Source organism: Protobothrops mucrosquamatus, unplaced genomic scaffold (genome assembly GCF_001527695.2).
Source record: "Protobothrops mucrosquamatus isolate PMUCROS unplaced genomic scaffold, P.Mucros_1.0 scaffold2149, whole genome shotgun sequence".
NCBI lineage: Eukaryota > Metazoa > Chordata > Lepidosauria > Squamata > Viperidae > Protobothrops > Protobothrops mucrosquamatus.
The window spans coordinates 119,496-131,542 of NW_015388247.1; the positions used below are offsets into that span (position 1 = coordinate 119,496).

Below are 12,047 nucleotides of genomic sequence, written 5' to 3' on the forward strand. Positions count from 1 at the left end.
AAGCTATTTCTTTGTATCTTTTTTCCTTCCTATTTTTCTTTTACTATTTTCTTTCTTGCATTTGTAGCTTTCTTTGATTTCTTTTTCTTACTTTATATTAATTAGCATTAGATTTACACACATACACACACACCAACCTTGTTCATTTTTTTATTGCCCTGCTCTCTATCTCCAGGAGCAAGATATGAATGCTTTCTTTGTGACAGCCTGTAAGACTTAAAAATGGTGGGGTGAGTTAATTGCTCTAGAAAGCAAATGATTTGTTATCTGAAGCTGAAGAATGCTTTCAAAGGAGGTAAACCAGATAATTCAGGTGTACTGGATCCACTCTTCCAGAGCACTTGACTCTCTTTAGTAGAATGATCTTTTTTTAAAAAAACAAACAAACAAACCTATATCCAATACTCTCTGCCTACACCAACATATTCATTAACTTTGATCTACCTACTATTGGTATAAAGAAGGAAACTTTTAGGAAAACTGAACCACTGAGGATGGGCATAATTCTTAGGTGACTCTCACTGCTTTCAAACAGTGTTATCTTTATTCCTGAGGCAACAATTCAGTTAACCCAAAGAAACTGGGAATATGGTTTACAGACCTAAGAGGTTGGAAGGTACCTCTATATGGAAAACAAGCCATTAATTTTTCAGAAAGGACTATCAAATCAAGAAAGACTACAAAAATTTCCACTACTATATGGCAGCAAAAACTTTGAATTTTCTGTATTTCTAAGTCTTCATCTAGTGGTTGTCTGGATTTCTGTGGTCTAGATATAATAAGAATCTGAATAAGAATCAGATCTAGGCCCCACCAGGAACTGACCAGAGGCAATTTTTATGAGCCAAATGTCACCATCTGAAAAAAAAATTAACAATATCCCTAGCCAGTTTCAGAGAACAGATTGTGGCACTGTCATCTTCCTGGAAGAACTAGACTCCAGGGATGGAAGCAGAGATTAAGAAAGCAAACCTGACCCATAAATGTTATTGCTAAGAGATTCCTCAGAGAAAGGTTCATGTTTCCACTTTCCCCATTTTTCATAAGTAAATATTCAAGGCAGCACATTTAGGAAAAAGACTGGTATTATGAAACAAAAAACAGAGGAAGTCCCTCCTGATCTCGTGGTTCTTTTTCCTTCTCTTCTTCCCACTCCTCTCCCACTTGCAGAAGCACCTGTGTATGGATATGCATAGCTGCTGCTAGGCAACAAACCAGTGCACTTTTACTGTTTTCAGGCTATCCAAAAATCAAAAGATTATAGATATGCTCCCCATGTTGACAGCTTTAGCTCTCCTTTGCAGAAAGAGAGATTTTAGAATAAAAGTAGAAAATTTAGGGGGGGGGGGGAAGGAAGATGAAAGAAATGAAAAATGTGGTAGGGGCTGAAAAGGGGGAATCATCCATTGGTGAATCTGCCAATCAAAGCTATGAAGAGTCAGAGGGATAGAAATCTAATGCTACTAAAAGTGTGACTCAATAAGATGCAATACAAACTTATCCCAATTGAATTTGCTTGATGGAATATTCACACAAGAGAGTTGCAGGCCTATTAGCAGATACACTATACAACGTTCAACATTATATTGTTGAAATGTTGGGCTTGTATACTCTTCCTCAATTTCCTTTCTGTAATGTAGATACCAGAAGATATGTAATTTGAATTTCCTTTATGTCTGAACTCAGCCACTATATTCATAGTTTTAATTATGGCTGAGGCATGTAATTATGGCTGAGGCACTCTTCTCCAATCTATGTTTGAGATCAGAGTATAACCAAATGGACTCTAGATGACTTATAGAACTTACATATAAAACACCATATAAATCAATGTAATAATTAATTGAAACTGTAAACCCCTTCTAATTATTTTTACACGATCACTATATTAAAATGATTACCATTACTTTAAATATTTCTGCTAACATGTCACTACAGTTTTAATTAACCATTCCAGAAAAGATAAGTTTTTATCTACTTCTGGAAGCCATGAGGGTGGGGGCCACACTCATCCAAGAGGAGAAGCTATTCCAAATTAGGGGACTAGCTACAAAGAATGCTCATGATCACACACACATTCATGCCATATGTCCTGACAATTATGGACCCTTAACAGGATATCCTAGTTTTTCAGTATATTGTATGGTTTTTTATGGTAGGTAGAACACTTGGAGAAAGATAGTTTCTAAGATAACCAGCCCTGAATGACCTGAACCTTGAATTGCACTTGGAGAATTACTGGTAATCATTGTAGATCTTGCACATGAGGTGTACATGCTGCCATGTTCTAGACTATTTAAAGTTTCCAAGTGGTCTTCAAGGACAACCTACATGGAACAAGTTACAGTAATTTAATATTTAAATCACAAGGGTATGAATGATTACCTCAAATGCAATCTGTTCCTGTTGTAAGACTAAAACAGGCACACCAACAAAACCTGTGTAAAAGTTTTCCTAGTCATAGCCTCCACCAACTCTTTGAGTGGGAGCTGAGTCCAGGACTCTCAGATTGTGGGCCTGCTTTATCTGAGGAAGCACAATCTTATCAAGAGCCAAGGTTGATTAATATTGGAATCAGTCAGCCTTGGAATCAATAACATTTTGCTCTTTAAGTTGAATTTGAGTCTGTTTTCCTCCATTCAGATCTTGATAGCCTTCAAACATTGGGTCATGACTTCCATCACATGTCCCAATAGGCTAAGCGTGGAGACATGTGAATGAAATGTTGCATACAGTATAATTATCACACCCATCTAAAACCAATAGAACTTTTCTCAGTGGTTTCAAGGGCTATTGAATAAGATTAGGAATCTTCAGGCACTCCATAATAAAGTACCTTTGGTTCAACCTTCTTATCCCATACCACCATCTGGACCTGCCCACTCAGGTGGAAGTAGAACCACCACAACACTATGTCTCCAGTTCCCGACACTTGCAAGCAGGCCAGAGGCTATGTTACTAACACTATCAAAAGCTTCAAAAAAATCTAGGACTTTAATAATGGCAGCCTCCATCCAAGTCCATCATGACTCATCTATTATAATCCATAGCTCATACAATTTTCTTTGTTAAATTTTTGCATATCATAACACACTGAATTATTGATAAGATTGATAAGGCATCCCAAGTCAAGCAATGTGACTCTGGGCTGTGTATAGCATAACAAACTATGGTTACTTGCAAAATTAAAGATTTATAGCATAGAAAACACAGCCACACACATACAGATGTAATTTGAAGTTATAATTTCTGTATTAAAACATATTAGAACATCTTTTCAATATATTCAGATATCTTCACTAATCACTCCAAAGTAAGAAGCAATGAGCATCATCTAAGAACAGAATAATAATCTGATAAAGTGAACACACAGCGGCAATAAAGAAATGCTAATTCCGCAGCTGATGTCAGAATTACTGCAGTTTACTAATATAAACTACTGTTTATATAGAATAGAAATTCTCTATATATTAACATGAATGTTTTCTTAGTAACACAACCTGAATCTATATCCAATACATTTTGATGGTTTAGGAGAGCTTCATTTTCAAATAATTATTCCTACAGCCTGATCCTTACCATATTTTACTCTAAATTAAATTTAACCGATTTAAATGAGATATAATTTCAATTAGGGTTGAAATCCTATCTGTATTTATGTAGTGGTAGACTTATATAATGTTAGTAGGGGGAAAATCCAATTGCATTCAGAAGGTTCCATAAACAGAGATTTCTCTTTTCCCCTGGACATGCATTCAGACAGCACAATTAGATAACAGAAGGAAATATATATATTAGCATTCCTGGTATAGAAATTCAAATCTGACTCCCCATAGTTTACGGATATTGGTGCCTATACAAATATGTGGTTAAGCTAAGTTAAGCATCTCACTTAAAATACAAAAAGGCTGTTTCTATGCACAATACCAGTATTGAATAATATTAAGGTAATGGGACAGGTTTCAGCGTGCACTCGACTTTAGTGTAACTGGATTGACTTTGAGGTAGTCTACCTTGTAAGCCTGTTGTTGCAAGAATAAAATGAAGTAACTCCATCATGAAAGCTGTTTGGTCCCTAAGGAGAGCCAGGATATTAATGTAGTATCACCACCACCTCCACTACTGAAGATCTAAAATGAAGGGAACAGAGTCAAGGTGGAAGTTCATTGTATCAATGATACCACCGCTTTAAACCTAAGGATGTTGTTGAACAGAATGAATGTATTTATCCCATTTAAATTACACTGTCTACATTCTAGGTTAGCATCACATAACAGTTATTCAGCATTAGAAGCTGAAGTTAAGATATTCTGGAATTCCTTCCCAAAAATATCAGCCAGTGTTTGTTTATATGTAATATATACTGGCTAAGAACCTAAGAGTGTTAGTTGAGTCAAGGGGCTTACAAGTATGACTTTTCCCACTTTTAATCAGGGCATCCACAGTATGGGTCAAAAAAGTCAAGACAACAGATATAACTGTGCAATCAAAGCTCTGGCTCTTTTCCTATGTATACAATGAATATAACACACAGAAAAAAGAGGTGGGGTTTTAATGATGCAGTCACATCTTGACTTTTTTGAGCCACCACCTGCGGATGCCTCTGCTTTTAATAGCAGGGTACTATATTATTATGCTTGAATGTTTTTAGAAATGCTTTGCCATATCTTTGAGAAGGTCTTCTATGTTTCTTCAATCCAAAAGAGGTCTATTAAATCTGCATAGTTGATTTTTCCAAGTTAGAAAATCAACAAGTTCACTTTATGGCAACATTCCTATTATTAGGTCTAAACCAAATCTCTCATTTTCTGATGTAGCAGTATTTGACATTGGGACATTCCCAATCTGCCTCTTCACAAGAATTACATGATCAAGTCCATATAGTATTTACCAAACTTTAATAAATAAAAGGACAGAAGAACATTGTTGCAACTAAAAGTCAAATTAGTATCTCTGGCATTTTACATTTGTAAGAGAGTTGTGCATTACACAAAAGACAAATCTACATTACTGATACCACAGAAATAGTATCACACTGAATTCAGTGATAGCTTTTTCAAAGTTGGTACAACACTGAAGCTTTGAAAGTTATGTAGTTAAACATTAGCTAACTTAAACTAAAGTTTATCTTTCTTAATAAATTATTTCAAGTAACAGACAATCAAGGCATATGAGGACAGTTTTCTGAATAGTTGTATTTAATGCAAATAAATAACAACATCTAAGCTGTATTTCTTCAAAAAATATACTGAAATCTGGAAATATACTAGCTGTACCATATCACAAACCTAAACCAGAGATAATCCTCTACCAAATTTGTGTCTTTCAAAAATCATACATGCATATTCCACTTCTGATTCTTAACAAAACTAGTAATAAACCCCACGCTACCCCAAAAGAAAAACAGAAAAAATAGACTAAAAGTTCAGGATTCATAGTTAGTGACAACATCAGTTACATATAGAAGAAAAGAAACAATCACATAAACATCTCCATTATTACCGAGGTATCCTCATAATTCATTTTCGTCAATACTAGAAGTAATCCTGCCTGTAATTTTTTTCAGGTTATATTTGGATTATTAGAATGAGTGCAACAAAGAAAAGAACATTTTACTGCTATTTGCCAGTTGTGAGCACAATCAAACAATTTTAAACTTCTGTCAATCATTCAATACTTTTATTGGCTGCAGGACATCAATGAGGAAATAGGAAGTAGCTGTCCCTTTCTATTCCCTTTCATTATGCAAAATGAAAAGGAAACAATCATGTATATGGTATTACAGAACACAACAGGAGGAGGAACAGGGCATAGGAACCTGCAGAACTTCAGTCTTATGCCCATTACACCATACTGCCTTTTCCTATACTCTTAAAAAACAACAACAATCTTTGAAGATACATTCCCTACTAAAAATCTATGATCTCCCTCTAATTTCTGAAAATGACATCTGGTACTCTGAATTCTACATGTTGCTCTTTTTATCATCAATTTATCTTGCTCATGCATTATATATAATTATTAGCAGACCTCCCTGATGGAAACTGATAGATGTAGGTGGCTAAAAGAAAGGAGTGGACTGAGAAATTTTAACCTTAACATTTGTGTGTATCAAAGTAATACATGTGAGTAACCTCTGCTCTAAATGAATTATTTACAAGCTATACAATGGCTTATAGAATGGCTAGCACAAACTAAATCACAATATTGCATCAACATTTTCATAAGGATGAAAACGGAGTTTCTACAAGCAATAGTCTTTCTGATAATAAAACAGCACTGATTTTCACCAAAATTCTACACTAGGTTAGAACTAATTCCAAATTTTACAAACCATAAAACTGAAAACTGATACAGTTTTGCATACCTGTTATTAACATTATACTGATTTTAAATATTTTAGGAAAGTAAAATGCACCATTATATCAGAATAACTTCTTTTTCCTAATTGCAAAACCAAATAATTTAATTATAATTTTATCACAAGGTCCAGGCCTCACAAATGGAAAATAAGCCCTCCTACTCTTTTTGAGAATTGGGAAGGAGAAAGAAAAAGAAATGTTACCTGGGTGTAGTCAAAATCAGAAAGTGGAGCTATGCTTTTGATGTAATCCGCTCGAAATTGGTTTTCTTGGTTAGCTAATGGAACTGGAGGTATTAAAGTGCTCATTGCTGAAACTATAGTCTAGAAAAAAAATAACATCAGAACAGGACATATTAAATACTGATAGAAGTTCATTTAGCCTTATCTGGCAATTTTCCCCCTATCCAACTGCTGAATATGCATATAAAAAAATAATAAAAAAACAAATAATATATTCTTACCACAATTGCATCTTTTACATTTTTCCGAATATCCAGAATTTTTTGTTTCTTTTCTCTGTATACAATAGCAAAAATCAATTGGTTACTCCAGTTATTTCTGACATGTTCACCAAGTAATAATTTGCCATGCCAAAAACTATTTTCTTTAATCACTATACTCATTTCTTGATAAAAAATTTGGCATACAAGTTAGCTAAAATAAATTATTAATGTCACATGATATATTGTAAGTCAAATAATTATATATGAAAGAATTTTTGTAGGACAGAAACATTTCATCTGATTGCTTGTTCTATGACTTCAGTTCCAGAGGTTCAATCGATTTAAATTATCTTATTATTAAATTCTAAAATACTCTGTAAAATATTACTCACAAGTAAGAATGAACCATGGTTATTTTAATATGAAAATTATTACATTTTTTCGGTAATAGTTATTTCAAACAAATGGATGATATATCTTTAATCATGCATACAGTCAATATTTAGTATTTGTTGTAAGTAGTCGCCATGTTGTTGCTACACAAGGGCCTATTAAGCACTGCAGTAACAACAGTGTAAAATACAGTAGAAATACCAGATTTTGTGTGTGTGTATGTATGTGTGTGTGTGTGTGGGGGGAGAATACAAATTCATGGTTCTTGGAATATATATGCGTCATTGTAAAGTCCATGTTTATCGAGTAATGGAAACACTGACAAAATGTGTACAAATATCAGTTCTTCTCTTTGGGATAATGAGTTCTAAATGGCCTATTTGGATTCTTTAAATCTCCCCCCACCCCAGTACGTATTAATAATTCTTACTCTGAATTAAATCCATTTACATGCAAGATCCTCATCTGCTTGACAATAGTGCTTTTTCCTGATTCACCAGCCCCTGAAAAAGAAGAGAAAAATGCATGCTGTAAATATATTGGGGAGAGGAGAAAATGGGAAACACAGGTTGAAAGCATCTCTCTTCTCCCAAAAATATTGTTACATATACTTTAGTCAATCTCTCCATTTTAAACCCACTCTGGTTAAAACAGGACTCTTTATTATTTCCATCTCATTTTCTCTTACACATAAATAGCAGTTTGTCTATAATATCTGCTGCCTCCCAGGAAAAACTAACTGCACTACTGCACCCTGTTCTTCCTCCCTCCACCCTGCAGAAACCATTCTTCTTACCCAGCAGAAGCAAACGGTGTGTGGCTTTATAAGCCAGTCGCTCTTTCTGCAACTGCTTCTCTATTTTTTTGTTGGCTTCTCGCTGCGCTTTCTCATCAATACGCTGATCTTCTGTTTTGCTGTTGCCCAAACACCCCATTGCTCTCCCTCAGGGTGGACGTCAGGCTGCACTACTGATATATAATTCTATTCAAACAAATATTTTTATCACAAGATATTTATATCCCTGTGATGGTATCTCTCCTTTTTCTTCCCACCAGTTGTTCAAATAAAATGGTTTCTGGCCGTTTTCTGATCACAGTTGGTTTCTTTTTCCTCCCCCAAAGAGATATAAAGAACTTCCGGAAGAGGTAAGTGTTTTTTAACAGAACGAAAATCTGTACAAAATGCCTAACACACACTGAAAAGAGAGAAGGCTCCTCCTGGAAATCAGCCTAATGCTGTCTTCCTCTCACCAGCATGCGCGTGCACACATACATACACACACACATACACACACACACAAACATGCACACACATAAAGACGCGGGGACGCGCGCACACACACACATACACACACACACACAATTACGATCCCTATATTTCTCTGTAAAGGTCTATTTTTGTCTTTCTAACTCAGCACTGCCTCTTTCTGTGAGACCAGGAAATAGTGGAAATACAATACTGCAAAATGAAGACAGAAAGAAGGGAAGGAGGAGGGAAGAGAGCTGCATGATCTGTTCTAACTCCTGATGATTTTTGGTTGGGCTTTACAACAAATCCTTAAAAGGGATAATGGGAATTAGAAAAACTGACTGTAGCTGAATTACTGTTTAAAAAATCCATACTGAATCATGCATATAGTTATTTTAAAAATGTGCTTCTGGCATGTGGTTCTAGTTAAGATTCATCCTCTCCATCGTGCAAAAGATGAACCCAGCTATAACCACAGATTATAGATTTACAATCTTTACATGTTGGCCTTTGTAGAAACAGTGACACTTTTATAGTTGCTTTCTGTGTCTTCTCATGTTTTAGGAGATGATAGATGGTGTTAATAGCTGATATGTGACTGCATGAGATTTCTAAACACCCAAGTTAAACAGATTACTGGCAAATGTAAATGTGCTGCAATGGATGTAAACTCCCAAATAAAAAAGATAATTTCATTTTTAAGCTCATTACTAGTAATGTCAGAATGAAAACTGTAATTGTTTCTTTACCATTTGGAGGGAGGGAATGAGAATAAAAGGCATCAATTGTGATAATATCAAATAGTAAGATCTTGCAGAATATGACAACAAATTCACATAAAGACAAAGCCATAGATCTTAACTGCTCTTACATTTTACAACCTTAGGTTATATTATAAATATAAATTATAACAAAAGTGACTTTTATGGACTCCATAACACTATTATTTATTATAATTTATACTAATAAATTATGAACTCCTCTCCCTCATAAGGAGTCTAAGACTGGCAACTTGCTGGATCAGGCCCTTCAGTCTCTGGATCTCAAAGGAGTTGCTAGTCTTAGGAACTGGTTGTCAATGCACCAAAGGAAGTTGACTCGGCAGATCATCATCATCATCATCAGCAGCAGCAGCAGCAGCAGAAAAGGTCAAGTGAAGAGGGTGCCCAATACAAGATGCATTGGCACCTTTGGAGAACCATACAAAGACAAACTATTTGGCTCCTCAAGAAGCAAAGATGCAATGCCCATAACTGAGCCATACTTGCATCTGGACTATTCAAGAACATCTGTCAGTAATTGCCTCTCCATTGGAAATGACCTTGTATTTTTGTGTACATGTTCACAGAAATCATATGGCTGGAAGGGACCTTGGAGATCTTCTAGTCCAGTGATGGCGAACCTTTTAGAGACTGAGTGCCCAAACTGCAACCCAAAACCCACGTATGCATCGTCGAGTGCCGGGTGGGTGTGGCCCATTGGGTGGGTGTGGCCCATTGGGTGGGCGTGGCTGCGATGGTAATGGCAGACTGGGTGGGACTAAAAAGTTCAATCAATCAGTTCCAACTTTTTCTTTCCGGCGAGATCTTTTTCTTTCCGGCAAGAAGTTGAAATTGACTGATTGAACCTTTTTTTTTTTTTGCACACGGCGGCGGAGGCCTAAAGCAAAAAGGTTTTATAAAACCCAGCTGAAGGCCTAGGACTGGGGCGACAGCACGTGTGCCCACAGAGAGGGCTCTGAGTGCCGCCTCTGGCACCTGTGCCATAGGTTCACCACCACTGTTCTAGTCCAACACCCTGCTGAAGGCAGGAGCCTTATTATTATTATTATTATTATTATTATTATTATTATTATTATTATTATTAATTTATATACCGCCCTTCTCCCGCAGGACTCAGGGCGGTGCACAGCATATTAAAACAAGTACAAATACAAAATACAAAAAATATAGACCCCTGTAAAACCAAATTAAAAACCAAATATTAGAAGCTGTTATTCCTATTAAAATTATTCTTAAAATCATCCCTAAGTAAAATCCTCCCTAGGTCAGGCCCGCTTGCTGGAAAAGCCATGTCTTGAGGGCGCGGTGGAAAGTAAGGAGATCCGGAATCGTCCGGATCTCGGGGGGTAGTTCGTTCCAGAGGGTGGGGGAACCCACAGAGAAGGCCCTCCCCCTGGGGGTCGCCAGCCGACATTGTTTGGCCGACGGCACCCTGAGGAGACCCACTCTGTGGGAGCGTACCAGTCTATGGGAGGAAATCTGTGGCAGAAGGCGGTCTCGGAGGTAAATACGTAGATATCCAGCCTATTTTTTTGAAATCCTCCAGTGATGGAGCACCCACAACCCCAGGAGGAAAGCTATTCCATTGATAAATTGCTCTCACTGTCAAAAAATTTCTGCTTACTTCTCAGTTGGATCTCTCCTTGACAAGTTTCCACCTGTTGCCTTTTGTCCTGACTTCTGGTGCCCTAGATGAGAGGTCCCCAACCTTTTGGCGCCAGGGACTGGTTCCCTGGAGAGAGTTTTTTCCGTCGACCGGAGGGGGCATGGTTTTGTGTGCTGCCTGTATCTCGCTTTGCTTGTTTGTGCGGACCGGTTGCTGGCATGCCACGGCCTGGTATTGGTCCACGGACCAGGGGTTGGGGACCACTGCCCTAGATAATAAGTCAATCCCCTCTTTTTGCAGCAGCCCCTCAAAAACTGGAAGACAGTTATCAGGTCTCGTCTAATTCTTTTTTTCGATAGGCTATATATACTTAGGTCCCTCAACCATTCATCATATGAATTAGCCTCCAGACCCCTTATCGTTGTTGTTTTTTGCTCTCCTCTGCACCCTTTCTGGATCTCAACATAATTTTTGTATTGTGGTGACTAGAACCGGATGCAGTATTCCAAGTGTGGTCTCACCAGGGCAGTGTAAAGTGGTGCTATCAATCAATCAGAATAGAGCTGGAAGGGACCTTGGAGGTCTTCAAGTCCAATCCCCTGCTCAAGCAGGAGACCCTATACCGTTTCAGATAGTTGGCTGTCCAGTCTTTTCTTAAAAACCTCCAGTGATGAAGCATCTACAACTTCTGAAGGCAAGCTGTTCCACTAGTTTATTGTACTCACTGTTAGGAAGTTTCTCCTTAACTCCAGGTTGCTTGTCTCCGTAATTAGTTTCCATCCATTGTTTTTTGCCTCGCTGTCTGGTACTTTGGAAAATAAGTTGACCCCCTCTTCTTTGTGGCAGGCTCTCAAATACTGGAATACTACTATCATGTCACCCCTAGTTCTTCTTTTCTCTAAACTGACCATACCCAATTCCTGCAACTGTTCGTCATATGTTTTTGTCTTCAGAACTTTATCATCTTAGTTGCTCTTCTTTGCACTTTTTCCAAAGTCTCAATATCTTTTTTATAATGTGGTGACCAAAACTGGATACAGTATTCCAGATGTGGTCTTACTAAGGATTTATAAAATAGTACCAATACTTCATGTGATTTTGATTCTATGCGTGTTTATACAACCAAGGATTGTGTTAGCTTTTTTGGCTGCTGCCGCACACTACTGGCTCATGTTTAAGTGATTGTCCACTAGGACTCCAAGGTCCCTTT

The 12,047-nt window shown here is 37.1% G+C and overlaps 1 protein-coding gene across 2 annotated transcripts in view; it reads right to left on the bottom strand.

Annotated features, from left to right (window-relative positions):
• The window catches only part of GNAL (G protein subunit alpha L), an 88,934-nt gene that overhangs the window by 41,843 nt on the left and 35,044 nt on the right, over positions 1–12,047 (bottom strand). Inside the window, exons 1-4 of one of the 2 annotated variants that reach the window (XM_015824180.1) lie at positions 7,997–8,246; positions 7,631–7,703; positions 6,826–6,880; positions 6,566–6,685 (exon numbers count right to left, since the gene is read on the bottom strand). In XM_015824180.1, the coding sequence (XP_015679666.1) occupies positions 6,566–6,685; positions 6,826–6,880; positions 7,631–7,703; positions 7,997–8,135 (387 nt within the window). In that variant the 5' untranslated portion in view covers positions 8,136–8,246. Of the gene's footprint in view, positions 1–6,565; positions 6,686–6,825; positions 6,881–7,630; positions 7,704–7,996; positions 8,247–12,047 lie in introns of those variants that run through there. The other variant, XM_029285734.1, reaches the window with a different exon arrangement.